Raw genomic sequence first — 15,976 nt, 5'->3', positions numbered from 1 at the left:
CTGGCAGGAAAAGTTGGGCACTCGCACTATACATGACAACGATCCAAGAGTTAACCAGGTTTAGAAATCCTTCCACATCGGTGTCCTGTTTCACAGTCGTGCAACTGAAGAGAGGAACAGTAGTTTGAAACACACAACTTGAGGAAACTTCTTTTTCTTCCCAGATTTTTAAGAAGCAGTACAAGTTTTTTTTCTCTAATTTGAGATAAACACTTGTTTATGAGAACTCTTGCAAGTAATTTTTTCCCATAGATTGTTTGTGTGCACACTGCTGAGACTTTCTGATAACTGAATACACCAGAAAAACAGACGTGGATTCCTATCCCAGAATGGATGAGTGCCATTCCTAGAATCAAATTTCAGATGCAAACATTTCAAGTTAAGATATCAAAAGTTAGGTCCCTTCAGTAACATTTGCTTTAGCATGTTAACGTGGTATCTATGAGCATTTCCGTTATTAAATTCCTCCGTTAAAATATTCTCAAAGGGCACGGAAGAGTCTTCAAACACAATCAAACACCCCTGTAAATACTGGCCAAGATCACAAGAAAAGTTTAAATGTTCACCTAGCTCATCATTGTTCCAGTGATGTAATGTTTGTAGCAGGCCCGCCAAGGCAATACACAGGGGAAGCTGCTGTGAGAACCGCTCTTTTCTCCTTCAGGAATACGTCTCCTGCTCGTTTAGACTAATTGATTTCACACACAGTTGTTTATGTGTGTGGCCTCCCCTGATTTTCTGAGCTCTCTTTGCTCCAAACAAAACAGCTTAGGGATGTAGATGGAGCCAATTGCATTTTGGAAGAGTGGAGATAACACCTCAAAGCCAAACAGAAAAAAAAAAAAACATTTCTTGGTTCAGAGGCTCTCTCTGGATTATGCTTTGAGGCAACTTTACAAAAGCATGCTTCTGAGGAACACCATAAAACTGCTTCAGAGACACAGCGCGCAGAGCCCCGCAGGGAAACGTTCCCCACAGTGGTGGGAAGGGGAAAAAGTAACTTCTGAGCAGAAAGATATATGGCAGCTTGCAAGATTGCAAACAATAGACAACCAAGAAGCTGTCTCAAATTTTAAAACATCCTGATTTCATAGAGCTCGTAGCTGCACTGAGAGAGCATCAGAGTCCTACTTTGTGCATGGATTGTGTATCAGGAAACTGCACTGATCTACCAAACACTGGTTAGAAAGGAAAATTTATCTTGGGCAAGAAATCTGGATATTAATTTGAAAGCACAAAACAGAGCAAGGAAGATTAACTGCCCTCAGCCTCTCCAGACCAGCCATGTGGACGCACTGCAGATTCAATCTGCAGTGAATTACAAGTCATCACACACAAAGTATTGAAGTAGCCAGCCAGCAAAACCAGTGGAAATACACTTTTGTGGATCTGGTCAGAGAATGGAATCTCTGTTCCCCAAGAAGGCCTGGGATTTCAACATTTGCCTTCATCCCAAAAAGAGATGAAAGGTCAAAATATTATAATATTTCATGCCATGAACAATTCCAAATGCTTTTGAATTGAAAATGCGGGGGAAAAACACAACACGTTATTGATAGAAACAAAACATTCAACATGAAACGTTGATCCAAAACAAGAGATTTCAGTGTGTTGACCTGAAATTTAAACTCTTGTTTCAGGTTTCAACTTAAATATCATTTTAAGTCTGAACGTCAATTGGAAACAGAAATCATTACGTTTTGAAACATCACTATGGAAAAACATGTTTTTCTTCTGGAAATTTTATTTTATACCAAAGCATGTTTTCTAATGAAAGTTTCTTTACTTTGCCTGCTCCATATTTGTTTGTGTTGCTGCCTGGGGACTGGGCATTTGCTCCATGCATATGGAGGTCCCAGTGGGCATATTCACTCTGGGGACACACCAGGAACCAGAGGTACCTCTCAGAAGCTCAGGAAATGGCACACCTTCATCCAGACTTGTTTAGGAACATTATACTCCAAAATATTACAGAGTAATTGCAGATTTTGATTTCAAGGAAAAGGTCCATGGTGTTGGATGGGCACTGGACAAACAGAAACCCACTTCTACACACAGACAATGGGTAGGGTCTGAGGATACTCCTAGATGCCCTACAGAGCTCCACTTCTTATTCAGCATACTGGATTACAGACCACTTTCCAATGGTCCGCACTGTGAAACTTTGGAAAGGAAAAGGCAAATGGGACTCCAGAAATTACCTCTAATCATTTGTTATTTATTTAATATTAATTCTTTGCATAGAAACACAAGGAAAAGCTCTAAAAATCCAGAACGTTTCTGATGTGTTCATTCTGTCTGAAGACATCTCTAAGCATGCATACAACCAACAGTGATTTCTGCCCCATGCAGAAATAATCAACCATTGTTTTCTGTGGAAATTGGGACAATAAGAGAAAGCAGTGTATCACCAACAGGGGGTTGTGAAGTTTGACCAGAAAGGCACCCACACCACTAATGTCTGCTGCTTCTGACAAATGGGATGATGGGCATGAACACCAAGTCTGTACTGCGTAAAAGCCACACAGAGAGTCAATTCACAGCAACCAGTCACAGACACAGGATTTCAAATTACGTGGGATCAAGACAGTCTGGAAGTGCAGCTAGAATGATGCAGAGGTGTATTGAGAGAAAGCACTACCAAGGAAAGAGTGAGAGGATCAAGTGATGAATTTAACACAGTTGGCAGTAAAAGCCAAAGGCTCCTGCCCACTTGGGCAGAGGAGCTGACAGGATAAGCAAGGCTCAGTTAGCAGGAGGTCGACAGTGCTCAGCACGGCAGCAGCATCTGCCTGAGACCAAACAGGGAATGGTGACTGCCTGAGACCAAACATGTGAAGGTGACTCTGTGGCTTTCAACATCAGACCAGCATCTGTTATGTTGATGGACCTTCTGGATGACAATCCATGACTTGGGAACGGGCACTGGCTCTGAGCTCTTGCAATCCCACAGGAATATATTCTCCTCCTGGGACTTCTCCATCCCTGGCCCAACTCCAGCATGCCCCGAAGGCAGGCATAAAAATGTCCTCTTGCACACAGGTTCAATGGATAACCCGAACAGGGGTTGGGGCCCACTGAAGATCACCACCTTTTACCAGGTGGGAGAATGAGTTACTAGACCGGCTGGGAAATAAGAGGATCATCTTCCCTGTTACATCATGGAGGTGCAGGAGCTTGTACAGGTGCCAGGCAACGGTGTTTATCCCTCCATCCTGTGATGGTGAGCGGCACCTTCAATTTGTCCATCTCAGGAAGGATTGCATGAACCACAAGGTTCACCAGCCCAGATCTCAAGAAGGTTTACCAAAAGTGGCAAGGAACTGACAGAGCCTTATCTCTAACACATTTAAAATACAATTCCTACTTTGGCCTTGTCCATAAGCCAAAGTTAGGCTTAACTAACAAACTAACTTTGTCTAAACATACATAACCACTTTCTTATTGCTCATAGCTGCATTTTATGCTCGACTTAAAGCGTCACCTAGCATCTATACTATGGCCTGGTCCAGAGTATCAAGTTTACCCCATAAAACTTCATTAGGTCATGAAGGAAGAAGAAAAAAAAGTCCCATGCCTCTCTACACCCCAGTTAACACCATTATTCTGACAGAGATCCCAGCAAGGCCACAGCAGGAGGTGTTGTTTCTCCCATGTCACCAGTGCTGGTGCTGCTCTGCTGTGGACGGGACCTAACAAAAGCAGTCAAACTCAGACAGAGGCTGATCGGAGTCTATTGTTCCATCTAGGCAGGTCTGACCTAAAATGGTGCTATTTTCTTAGAAAATACAGAAGTTTTACATGTCTTGTAGTAAAAAAAAAAAAAAAAAAGTGGCTATTATGTGCAGCGGGTTACGATGATGTTGGAGTGCAACTGTAGTTATGCAGAAACGCAGACTCGTAGATCATCTCAGCGTGATGTGGAGAAGACAGCCAGCTCTCGAGTCTTTCAGGATTGTGCAGACTCCTTGGAAAGCACCAGAGATGCTGAAAGAGCCCGAGCAGCTCCAGTAAAAACTGCACATAAACAGCGCTGCACTCACCGAGCTCACCCAGCTGAAAACTTTCTTGCCATTAATAAAGAATTATTAGAAGTTCATTTTGTCCTTTGGCAAAACTCCCAAACAGCTTGTTAAGAATGGGTGGAAATGGGGAATAGTTAGAAAAACAGAGGAGAAGTCATGACAGGCAATTGGTCATAATTCACGCGAGCACTAACGCGGCGCTACCTGCGTGGCGGGCAGCGAAGTCTCCGCAGGTGGAACAACAGCTGCAGTCACACACAGGGCTGCAGATGTCAGGGAGAAACCTGGTCTGTACGCACCCTGCGCTTGAACAGAAGCAACGCTCTGGTTCAAACCCTGAAGCCTCCACTACAGCAAGCAGGGTGATGGGGCTACCCCATGAATATCGCCTCGATGCACGACAGTAGGATTCCAGCTAGTTTTTTAGCATCCAGAGATGGGCAGAATCAACGGTGATGACGGTCACAGGATACTCAAACCCTCCCAATTGTGGCACAGAAATGATAATGGCAACTTCTTTACTAAACAAAACCCTGGCATTCTGCCAGCTCTGATATTTACAATAATTATAGCAAATCTGGACCACAGAATATAATCAGGAAACTTCTACACTGCTCAATCTGTAAAAAGCAAAACAAAACAAAACCACCTTAACACCTTCATTTTCTTTTGCACAGTATCAATTTTTTCTTACTACAGCCAACTCTGGAGTACTTAGGAACACCTCAGAGACTAGTGAACCTGACAGCCACAAAACAACGTTTTCCGAAAAACATTCTGTTAATGAAGACATATTTGGGCTCACATGTTTTTCTTGACATTCTTTGATGTGTAGCAAAGCTCAGAGAGGTTGTAACAGCTAAGCGAGGGATATTCTCAGTTTATTTGCTTTCAAACTGACTCGCACATAATAGAGGTGCTACAATGCTTTGGGACTCAGTGAAACAATGATGCTGAAACAGCCAAGAAACTGAACAGAGAACAATTGGAAGATAAATTTAGGGAGACCACTGAAATACCAGTATTGGTATGACTTTTGTTAACCCTCTGCCCTTAATGACTAAAATAAACCCCAAACACATGCTCCACCCAACCACATCCAATTGAGATCATCCACAGTCTCCACATCCAATTGAGATGGGAGAAGACTTAGAGAAAGCACATTATATCTCCCCAAATCCTTCAAATAAATTAAAACTTAAACTGTATATATATTAATATTATATATATATAAATATACATATATACATATACACACACAAAGATACAATGCTGTCTCCTTTTCTTTCCCACAGAGAAAAACTATCAAACCCTTCGTATGACCTACTGAAAGCCAAAGATTACACCCAGAACTCTTTTTTCAAGTCTCTGTATGCAACTGTGCCACAAGCTCTCTGACCATGAACTGCTGCTCACTCTGGGATGATTTACCCCACCTGTGTATCCCTGCTAGTCACCTAAAGAGTTATCTTATCTAATTTTGTTTTTCTTAAAGCCACTCTAGAACCCGAGACAAAGCTTTGCAAAACTGACTCGCCACTTTGAGCAATCAATCCCTGACTCCTTAAGCATGCCCAAGCATCAGAAACAGCTGAGCCTTGGAAAAAAAATCGGGACCTTTGACAGCATTTCAAGTCGGATACCCCAAATCACTAGTCACTGCTGGAAACCTTGGCCTTCAATACCTTTCTTCTAAATACAAGAGCATTAAACAGAAGGCCACCGGGTTAGCTCAAAGAGTGACAGAGGAGGCCAGGATTCAAACCATCTCTCTCATGTGGTAGACCACAGCATTAACTGCACGACAACCAGGCATGCCTGGAAAAGCAGAGATCAATTAGGGGTCTCTTGCAGGGTTATGCAGGACACTAATGGTCTGATCCTGCCGTTTTCATTTAGATGAATAAGGCTGCCAGGTCAGGCCATATTTACTGTACCAAGCTCTGAAACTCTACAGAAAGTTAATTCTGCCCAGCCTGACAGAAATAGGAACGCTTCCTCTCCTCGGCTTTGCCCTCTTGCCAGCTCCTTTGAAGCAGAGGTGCACATCAGTAGGTTCCCAAACAAACTGGGACCAACGCCAGCCCAGGGAAGCCCAGTTCTGTACCAAGCAAAATAAGGGAGATGCATCCACCAGGAAGGACTGAACAACCACCCGTCTCGGTCCCGATGGGGGCCAAAAGAGGCACTGTCGTTCTAGAGATGGCCACGGAGCCCTTCAGCATGCCGGGTCTCTGTTTGGGAACAACCACAGCTAGAATGAAAATGGCTGTGGGCGGCAATGGGACAAGGGGAGATTTCCCAAAGCCCACTGCAGCATCAACAGAGCAGGAAAAAGCATCTAGATATGACAGAGCAAGAGACCCTCCAGCCCCGAGGGCTCTGAGGTGCTTTCTGCACAGCCAGAATTAAAAATAAAACCAGGAGCGGGGAGGACTGGCTTGCCCAGGACCTCGAGAGAACCAGCGTCTGCTGGAGAGAGGGACTGAGCAGCAAACCGCCAGCCTGAGGCCGCCAGGAAACGCTGCAGCACGAGCCAGACCCACAGCTCAGCCACAAGAGAACAGGTCGGCTTAGGAGGGATGCAGCCGGCTGGGGAGTTAAATTTAGACAGGTAAACAGACCAAGGGGAAGAGGCAGGGTTCATCACACAGCTCCTACTGCCTGTCTTTGCCTGGCCCCAGGGAGGACACCCCAATAACCCTGCTGGGGGGCTGCAACCACAGACGGGGGCTCCTCCACATGGGCTGCCTGGACGTGCCAGTGTAGGAGCACTGCTGGCACGGATGCTGTTTCCGCAGGGAAGGTGGGCAGCCGTGCTGGGACGCGTGCACAATTGCAGCCTGAGCTGTGGAGCCACAGCCCCACAAGCTGGGTACCGACGGAGGAGAGCTGGGGCTGCACACACAGGGAAGGCACCAGAGAACACCCAAGGAGAAGCCAGGAGGCCACAGGGCTGGTGTAGTCATCCAGGTGCCAGAGCCCTGCCAAGCTACCTTTCTGAGGGAAAAAGGCATGACAGAAGAGGCTTGGCAATTGCTTGCGACACTTAATGAAAGAAGAAGGAGTTAAAGTCTTGCAAACTCAGCCAAATTTTAACTTGAGTCTTCCCGGCCTGGAGGGCTCGAGGGGATACACAGCACTGCCTTCCCCAGGCTGTCTGCAGCCTCGCTGCAAGCCATCAGGCTTCACGGCATGTTTTACAGCGTCCAAGGACAAGTGAAGGATCCCCACAGAAGGGCAGGCTGCGCCGTACAATGGTCTCAGCTTGCAAAGTGCTTCTGCGAAGAAAGGCTGCGTAATTACAAGGGACACGGGAGCATCCCTACTTTGCGAAGCAGCTGTGCTGCAAAGCGGCAATCTGCTTTCAATGACCCTGTTGCTCTACCTCCCTCACAGCGGAGGAAGATTTGCGTAAGCCTCGTTGATTTGCAAGCCAAGGCTTGGAAGGGGCAGCGGATCGCAGGGCCCGGTGCCGCCCGTGGCTCTGTACGTGTGTTTCATCCAGTTATCTCTGCAGCCAGCCCCACAACTCACACGCGAGTGAAGCGTGTTTTCCAAAGAGACGGTCGGTCCTTATCTGAGGGTTTTAAGAGCTGGAGAAGCTAACGCTTCCTTTGGTAGTTTGTTCCAATGGCTGATCACCCCGCTGTTAAAAACGTTGCCTACTGCTAACGCGAACGTATATTGCTTAAATGCCAGCAACATGCTGGTTTTGTGCTGTTCTCTTCTTGAATCGAAAGCGCTCTCCAAGTACCAGCTACCTCCCACCACTGAAAGCACCCAGGTATCGCACCAAGCCACCGCTCGGCTCTTTCTGAAACGCTTCCTAGGCCCATATTCCTTAAGTCTGCCATTAGAAAGGATTGTTTCCTGCCCAGGAACAATTCCCGTGACTCCCGTCTGCACTGCCTTCAACTTTAATGGACCTGCGTTCCTTTTTCCATCAAGCTAACACCCCTTTCTCTGTAAAAATGGAAGCAAATCATGGACTGTGCGGTCTTACATGACAACATGCCTTGGCTATCCGCATCCTGATTTTAAAAGTACTGTGCTTAAAAGTCTCTCTGAAACACTCATTGTGTGTGTGTCCAATTAATTTTGAAATGATGAAATGCTTTTCACTTGAACTTTGATCAGCCATTAGGAAAAAGATCTTATGAATAGAAACAATTTATATTCATTTAGATGAGCAATCATGCAGTCTTCAGAAAAGACTGGATTCCCTGCACGCCTTGAAACCCAAGCCCAACAACTTCAGGACAAAAGACTCGATATCTGAAGCAGTCCAGAAACACAGAGGCCCACTGGGCTAGAGAAAAGGACAAATAGCATTAAAGGTGACTGCACTGATTTATTTGTTGTGTAAATTTCACAACATTTGGTTGCTCGCTAAGAGCCCAAACTCCTGGAAACTTCAGTACACGAGAATTTCCATTTTTTCTTAAACAGTTATGTTTCTGGCCTTTGTAGAAAAAGCCTTGAAAAGACTTTTCAAGAGAGGTATGTCCTCTTGAAAAGGGGCATACCTTACTCCCTAAAAGCAATAAATCAAGAAAACCCAACTTTTCAGACCCAGCTCTTTCAAGACTTCAATTTTTTTTCAACTGCTCTCACGAGTTCTTGCAGACTGGGAGGGAAGGGGCTGAGAAAGAAGACTTCTTAGTGCTGGGATCCCACAGCAACAATTTCAGCTTCAACACGCCCCGAACAGAGGTGTGTTAGTTTTACGTACAATAGAGACAGAGGAAAGGACAAAAGGGCTGCTTAAAGCTACCAGGAGGAGAGGTGAAACATTCCCCAAGTCACCGAATGAGCTAGGGAGGGACTCGTTTCCAAAAAGGAGGAATCTCTCGCCGACACTCCTGGGCACAGAAACGCGAGTGAGGGATGGAGCCTGGGAGCACAGGAAATCCATGGCTGGGCCGCGGCCAGCTCTCCTGTCCAACTCTGCCTCCTACCCTCAGCTGGCAGTTGAGCCTCATGCTTTTCCCTTCATATACTTGGCTAATTTCTTTCAAGAAGGGAAAAAAGAGTGCTCGGGCTGGCTTTGCTGCCACACGTGGTAACTTATTCCATACGGCATACACTAGGAGTAAAAAAAATTCCACCTGAACTCCTTCAGCGCCCAAGCTTCACCTACAAATCCGTGTGCCCATGGATGGGACATTGGTTTAAGAGGAGTCTGTCCCTCGTGTGAAGAGGAGAATCCTCTTCTTTCTCTCTTGGGAAGAAGAGCGTGTACCAAATTTTGTTCTGCTTTTAAAACACGGTGCATGCGACACAAGACAGGAGCGCACCTGTGTGTTAAAACTGCCACCACGGGAAAAAGAGCTTGCTTCAGACCGCGTGCCGATGCGCCGTGGTGAATGTGGGAAGGAAGGGCAATGTGGGAAGGAAGGGCAACGCCAGGCTCAGGTGTGAGTGCTGGTGCCCCCCTGCAGACCGGAGGCCTGGGGAGAAGGATGGGGAAGACCCTCGTAACATGCACATACCAGATGGGGTAAAGGGCGCAGAACAGGCAGACACAAAGAAGATGAGTGTAAAGGAAGGAGATACCTGAGCCCAAATAAAGAGCACAGGGAAAGAGCACTTGATGTGTAGTCAGCAGAGGAGGCATTGGTGTAAAAAGGCAGTCCCCACGTGCTGGTGAAGTGTGGTAGAGCAGATTATGAGAAACGTGCAAACCACGAACGTGATGTGTGTGCACCAGTTTCTGGCTACGAAGAAAATGAAGCAAGAACACAGATGCTGGCACATGGGTGAGCAACAGCACTGCTCTGTCATGAAAAAAAGATGAACAGGTGAGTATGTGTGTGCAGAAAGCAGAGCAAGAGTGGCGATGAACACACGCTGGAGAGTGCATGCAGGAAAGCATTAAGAGGGAGGAAAAAGTTGGATAGAGAGACGGACAGGGATGCTCAACTGGTGGCAGAGGGAAAACACGAGGTAACAAAGCGTGTCACAGCACACGACAATATGTTTGGGGAAGTTCTTCTGCCGGTACCGCTAAGGGAAGTATTGCGCCATAATTCCCAGAAAATAAAAAAAAAAGAAAACAAGTTTCACGAAACACGATGTTTGTTACGGGTACAGCGGGGATGCTCACGCCCCGGTACCTTGGGACCAGGCAGGCCGTCGCTGCTCGCCTGTGTCTCTGGGTGCACGAGCACCTTCTGCCGTGCCAGCACCCGTGCGGGTGCCACACAGCAGGTTTGGGGCGAGACCGACAGCACGGGCAGGGGGCTCGGGGGCTCGCAGGGCAGCTGGTGCCCACCCCGGGGAGAGAGCGGACCCTCATCCGCCAGCAAGGTCCGTCTTACCGGGGCAGCATCTGCCTTGCCAGAGCCTCTCCTCTCACGTCAGAGGACCACCCGCCCTAGCACGGCCGCGGCTGCCACGCCGAGGAGCATCCCTCACGCCACAGCAGCCTCCCTCGCGCCAGGGCGAGGCCCGGAGCTCCCCCCACCGCCGCACCAGCCCCGTCCCACCACGGGAACCCCTCAGAGCTCCCCGAGCACCTTCTCCCGACCCTCCAGGCCGAGCCGAGGGGCTCCCGGAGCCCCACCAGCGCCCCCGACCCGCTCCCCGCTCTCCCCTCGGCGCCCCCCGACGGCCCCGTCCCCTTCACCGGGCGCTGCGCGGAGCCGCGGCGGGGGTCGCGGGGACCACCGTGCCGGGCCCTCCTCGGAGCCCCCCGCCGCCCCCCGCCGGCCGGCCGGGGCCGCCCCCTCCCTACCTGCATGTCCCCGGGCGGCGGCGGCAGGTGGGCACGGGGCTCGGCGCCCCCCGGACACCGCGAGGGGACGCACCTGCCCCGGGGGCCGCGGCCCCGCGCCGCGCTGAGCCCCCCGCCGGCGGCTGCGGGAGGGGAGCGGGGAAGGAAGGAAGGAAGGAGGCGGAGGTGGCGGTTTCGGGAAGGGCAGGCTCCCGGTGCTGGGCTGCCGCGGCTCCGAGGGCGCCTCCCGGCCGAAGTTGGCGGCGGCGCCGAGTGCCGGGCCCGGGAGGTGCCGGCGGATCCCGGGGGCTCCGGCCGCCTCCGCTCCGCCTCCCCCCCGCCCCGCGCCCGCCCCCCGCGCCCTGCTCCCGCCCCGCCGCCGGGAGGGGGCTCGCCGGGGCCGGCCCGGGGGGCTGCTGCCGTCGGGGGGCTCCGGAGGGGTCGTTGGAGGGGGGTCGCCAAAGGGAGAGGGGACGAGGGGAGGTGGCTCGCTGCTGCTGCTGCTGCTGCTGCTTCCCCGAGGGTCGGCGCGGGTGGGGAAGGGGGCGAGGAGGAGCCCGGGTGCTGGTGGAGAGGCCGCTGGAGGCAGGAGGAGAGCGGATTTCGGGGGGGTCTCGGTGGGGCTGGCTCCCCACCAGCGGGTTACACCACCGGGAATCGCGGCGGGGGCTCTGCCTCCCCCTGAGCCCGTAAAACTCGGTGGGTTCACAGCCGGGTCCTGCTCCCGCTTCTCCTGGAGGAGAGAAGCAGGGAGAAGCCGCAAGGGCACGGGCAGGATGGGTGCACACTGACACTGGTGGGGGAGAGCGGTGCCCAGCCCTCGGGACGGCCTGGGGAGCAGCACACGCACACGGGCAGGGTTTACGTGAGCTGGGTGGCAGCTCCGCAGCCGTGCACGGAGCCACCATTTGCACTTGTTGCATTGGGGTCCCCATCTCTGGTCCCCACGGCGTCTGCAACCCGAGGTCTGGAGCTGCGGGGCCTGGTGCAAAGTGTGAGGAGCAGCCAGCCCCCGCCTCGCTGCTCCTCCGCAGGCGTACAGAGGGACGGGTGTCGGGGGTACATCTGGGAGGCAGCTGGCCCACTGGAAATGCTCTAATTTGGGCCAGGCTGCAACAGTCAGTGCAGCTCGAGGCGCGTACCCATAGGTGAGCATCTCTTTGCAGCCAGCTCTGAGCATCCCTTGGTGTTCGGAGTGGAAACGCTGCGTGAGCGTGTTTAGAGGAGCAGGTGAGGGTTTGACTCCAGGATGCACGGTGCAACTAATTGAAGGCTCTCAGTGTCTTAATTTACAACCTGCTATTGCAGTGTTTCCCACCACGGTAGTCATTAGTGATACTTCCCTTTAATGTGAGCAGTGGATAGAGGAGGTACAGCTGGAGGTAAATAGCAACCTGGTGTTTGTGGTAGGAAATAAGGAACCATTGTCCCCAGCACTACGTAACCAGGAAGATAATAGTTGGTATAGCAAATACCAACTAATTAGAGGAGAAATGCCATCCCGAAATTGCAGCTGGCTGCAGGAAATTTTAGGTGCCAGCTTTTCTCCCTCCAAGGTAAAGCTGCTTTGTGATGCTTGTCTGCTGAGCTTTTAGCTTGCATGTTCGGGCTTTGCAGAGCAGGTGCAGGGTGCTCCTGCGGGGAACCAGCAAACACCAGGGTCCTCTTTTGGGCACCTGGAGGCACGAGGGGGAGCATCACGACACGGGGCTTGGTGACACACTGTCGAGTGATGTACTTTTCCGGTTTTGGCCTTACAAGGGACAGCTAGCCACAGTGGGTTAGCAGGCCTGAGCTCCTCATCGGCACCTTCTGGTACAAGGCCACGGGAATCCTGGGGCTGGCACTGCTTCACACCCAGAGATGCCTCAGGGTCACAAGTGGCAGAGGGGGAAGGCAGAGCTGCTGCAGGACCAGTGGCAGAGACGGACAGGCAGGACTGGATAGATGTGCTCCTTGAAACCTGCAGCTAGGAGCTATGTGGGTTATTCAGAAAGATCTTGATTTATTGCAAGACCATGCTGATTTCAGTCCAGTCCATGAGGAGAATGGGACTTCTTGCAGCTTTACTCCATCCTCACTGTCTCCACGCCTGCTTTGGTGGGACGAGAAGAGCAGGAGGGCACGTAGGCATGTGGCAGCCTGGTGGCGGTGCTGGGTGCCAGGAAGGGCAGCAGGGACAGCTGGGGGTGTGTGCCAAAAGCTGTGTGGCTCAAAAGCAGGCCCCTGGCTGGCTACGTGAAGGGCTGGAAGAGAGGAAAGAGGTCCCCAGCCAGCAGCAATGAGGTGTGTGGCCTGTCTTGGGGGGCTCAGAAAGGGGGGGGGGACCTGGCATCCCTCCCTGCCAGGGCTGAGGGCAAAAATCATGGATGAGTTGGTCACAGCTCCCTGTGGGGCTGGGTGAGGACAGCAGGTCACTTACTGCTTTACCTCACATTGTCTTCTCTGCTGAAATCACTCTGCTAATTTTATTTCCAGGAGAACAGATAGTTGTCTATTTTTCATCTGTTTTTCCCCAAAAGTCTTCTTTATCCTCCACAAAAACATGAACCCTTGAATATCTAATCATAGTTTATCCTAGGAGGATAGAAGAGGAAAGAGGCACTTGTTCCTGGCCAGAGCTGATCCTCACGAGGTACCGGGGGCAATAGCTGCCGGTAGGAGGGGCCCCTGTCTAGCCTCAGTTGCTGAAGATGTCGTCCAGATGTTCTCTGCAAGATGTCCTGATATGATTAAGCCTCACTGATTTAATAATGAGCTGTGTCCACAACTGGAGCTGGTTGCGGTTTGGACTTTATGACCAGAGTCTCAGATGTGACTAATATTGGTGGGAGACGGTGTCACAGCACGCCCAGGGAAGCTCTTACATCTGAGCATTTGCGAAAAGTACCTTAACCCACGCAGCTCCCTGGACACCACAAGTGCTGCTACGGCTCCAGTCACCCTCACAACACCCTTTCTCTTCTCCTACAGCAGTGGGTGTCGTGTCTCTCACCTGGCTGACCTCTGCTGTTGGTGAGCAGGAGGAGGGCAAGGAAGGTGCTGGAACAGCTTGAGATGTGGAAATCCTCAGCTCGGTTGGCAGAGGAGAAGAGTGATTTAAAATGCACGTAGGTCCCTCTCTGTTAATGGCACAGCCCTGCAGAATGAGTGCAATTCAGAAGCTGGAGACCTTATCACCAGAAAATAAGCAACATGGCTCCAACTTTCTTTTGATGTAGATGTAGTCTAGCATTTGTGGTGCTCATAAGCCCTTATCCCTTGGGAAGTTTCTTCTGTCCCTGTTGCCTCTGCACAACCAGCTTCCCCCCAGGCAGAAGGTCCCGTGTCCTCTCTGCAGGCAGGACAGAGTGGAGACCAAGCTGATGCCCATCCTGTGACACCTTCCAAGGAGTAGCTGCTTCTCCTTGCTATGCTTCTTTCATTGGGATGGACTGGACACTTTCTGCCCTTTAATTAACATTCGCCCCACTCTCCTGTGGTAGCATCAGTGGAAGCAGTAGGAGCAAGTCAAAGGAGGTGAATTTGTTCAGAGGAGCTGAACAAGTTTCCTGCAGTGAGATTTTTATGAGTCAAGGTGGAATTCATGGAATAGAAATCTGGAAACAGAAAAAAAAAAATATCTCCAGCTCCTGCCAAAGGAGGGCTTATTCCAGATGAGTTACCTGATCTGACCTGCCTCGCAGGTGTGAAAACCTTCATTGACCCACCCCATGTTCTCTACCTGCCCCTACAAACCCCGAAGAAAACCACCACCTTATTCCCAGCCACTGCCCTCATGGGAAGCAGCCAGTTTCCCGGAGGCATAAAGCTCACGACCTGAGAATTTGTGGCAGTCCACAAAAGGAAATATAGGCTAAACTTCTGAAACATTTCCTTATGTTGACGTCTTTCAAGCTGCGGAATCGTCCCCCCAGGGACACGTGGATGCTCTGGAGGCTCCTTGAGTCAGTGAGACAGGACCGGACAAGGCACAGGGGGACACATTGTTGGGAACGTTACTGCCCCCGTCCCTGGGAGAGACAATGAGGGGGGAGAGAGGAAATAAATTAGATGACTTGAATCATTTCCAGCTCTAATTGCTATGATCGTGCAGTAGTTTTCCCAGCCTCAAGTATAACATTAACCATCAAAGCACGATTTCACCCACGGTCAATTAAACCAGGATTCATCTGGCCTGACATCACCAAGTAAAATCCATCCTGGACTCAGGGACACACAGCTGAGAAGAGGTGGGAGCCGAACGGGGGCTCTGCAGGATGGACAGCAGCTGCTGCCTTCGGAGGTGGACGCTCAGCGTGCTCTTCCCCTCCACCAGCACAGGGCACAAAGGGTAATGCAGCAACTGCTGCAAATTTGCCTTTCCTCACCTCAGCAGTGTGATATTGAGGTCCTGGGGAGTCCTCCAACACACATCACGGTGCGCCCCTCAGGTGTCCACAATGTCTCTGAGCGTCCAAAGCTGCGTTTTGCAACGTCGAGCTCCACAGGCTGGAGGAGAAGTCAGGGCATCAGGGCTTTCTCCTACAGCTGCAGCCCTTCTCCTTTTGGCTCCTTTCTCTCCTTCCCCTGGTCCCTGGACGAAGGGGTGAACTGAGACGTTTATTAGGTCTTAAATACCTAGAAATCAAATAGTGAGACACCCTCTGCCAAACACAAGGATTTAAAGGATGCGGTCATAACCAGCTGGACCTGGCGGCTGCAGCGAAGGCCTGACTTGCCTGGCTCCACGTAACCCAGCAGCAAGGCTGGGGAGAGCACGCAGAGTTCATGCCTCCTCGTTTAGCGCTTTAATCATTAGACAGGCGCTCCCGACAGCGGGCTCCGTGGGCTCAGCAAGTTAAAGTGTAACTGCCCCCCTCGGCAGCTCCCGGCCAGGAGCCCTGGCTCGTGTGACCGCGGGCGCCAGCTCCCACTGCCTGCTCAGGCAGGGATGTGGGGCAGGCCCCAGCTGTGGGATGGCACACGGGGGGTGGCAGGTGCCCCCAGGGCCAGCATGGGGCACAGAGCCCATGCTGGGGGTCTGGGGCTACGTGGTTAGTAGAGGCGTGAGGCCATGGCCACGGCCATAGCCAGACAGTGAGGTAATCTGCCCCCGGCCCCCTCCTCTCAGACCAAGTCTCTCAGTCTCTTCTACTTGGCTTAGACCCCGAGGCGAAGAGTTGTGCATCCTTTCCAAAATTTTTATCGGCATGAATTATGACAACTCTGGATATTCTTGTTGTCTGTTCGA

At 51.0% G+C, this 15,976-nt stretch overlaps 1 protein-coding gene across 1 annotated transcript in view; it reads right to left on the bottom strand.

The window, feature by feature from the left end:
- Positions 1-10,785, bottom strand: part of WNT5B (Wnt family member 5B) — a 70,507-nt gene extending 59,722 nt beyond the window's left edge. The window contains exon 1 of the mRNA XM_040562546.1: positions 10,765-10,785. Within this exon, the coding sequence (XP_040418480.1) occupies positions 10,765-10,770 (6 nt within the window). The 5' untranslated portion in view covers positions 10,771-10,785. The remainder of the gene's footprint in view (positions 1-10,764) is intronic.
- Positions 10,786-15,976: the final 5,191 nt, after the last annotated feature.

Source organism: Cygnus olor, chromosome 1 (assembly GCF_009769625.2).
Source record: "Cygnus olor isolate bCygOlo1 chromosome 1, bCygOlo1.pri.v2, whole genome shotgun sequence".
NCBI lineage: Eukaryota > Metazoa > Chordata > Aves > Anseriformes > Anatidae > Cygnus > Cygnus olor.
This window is presented reverse-complemented; position numbering and strand designations above follow the sequence as displayed.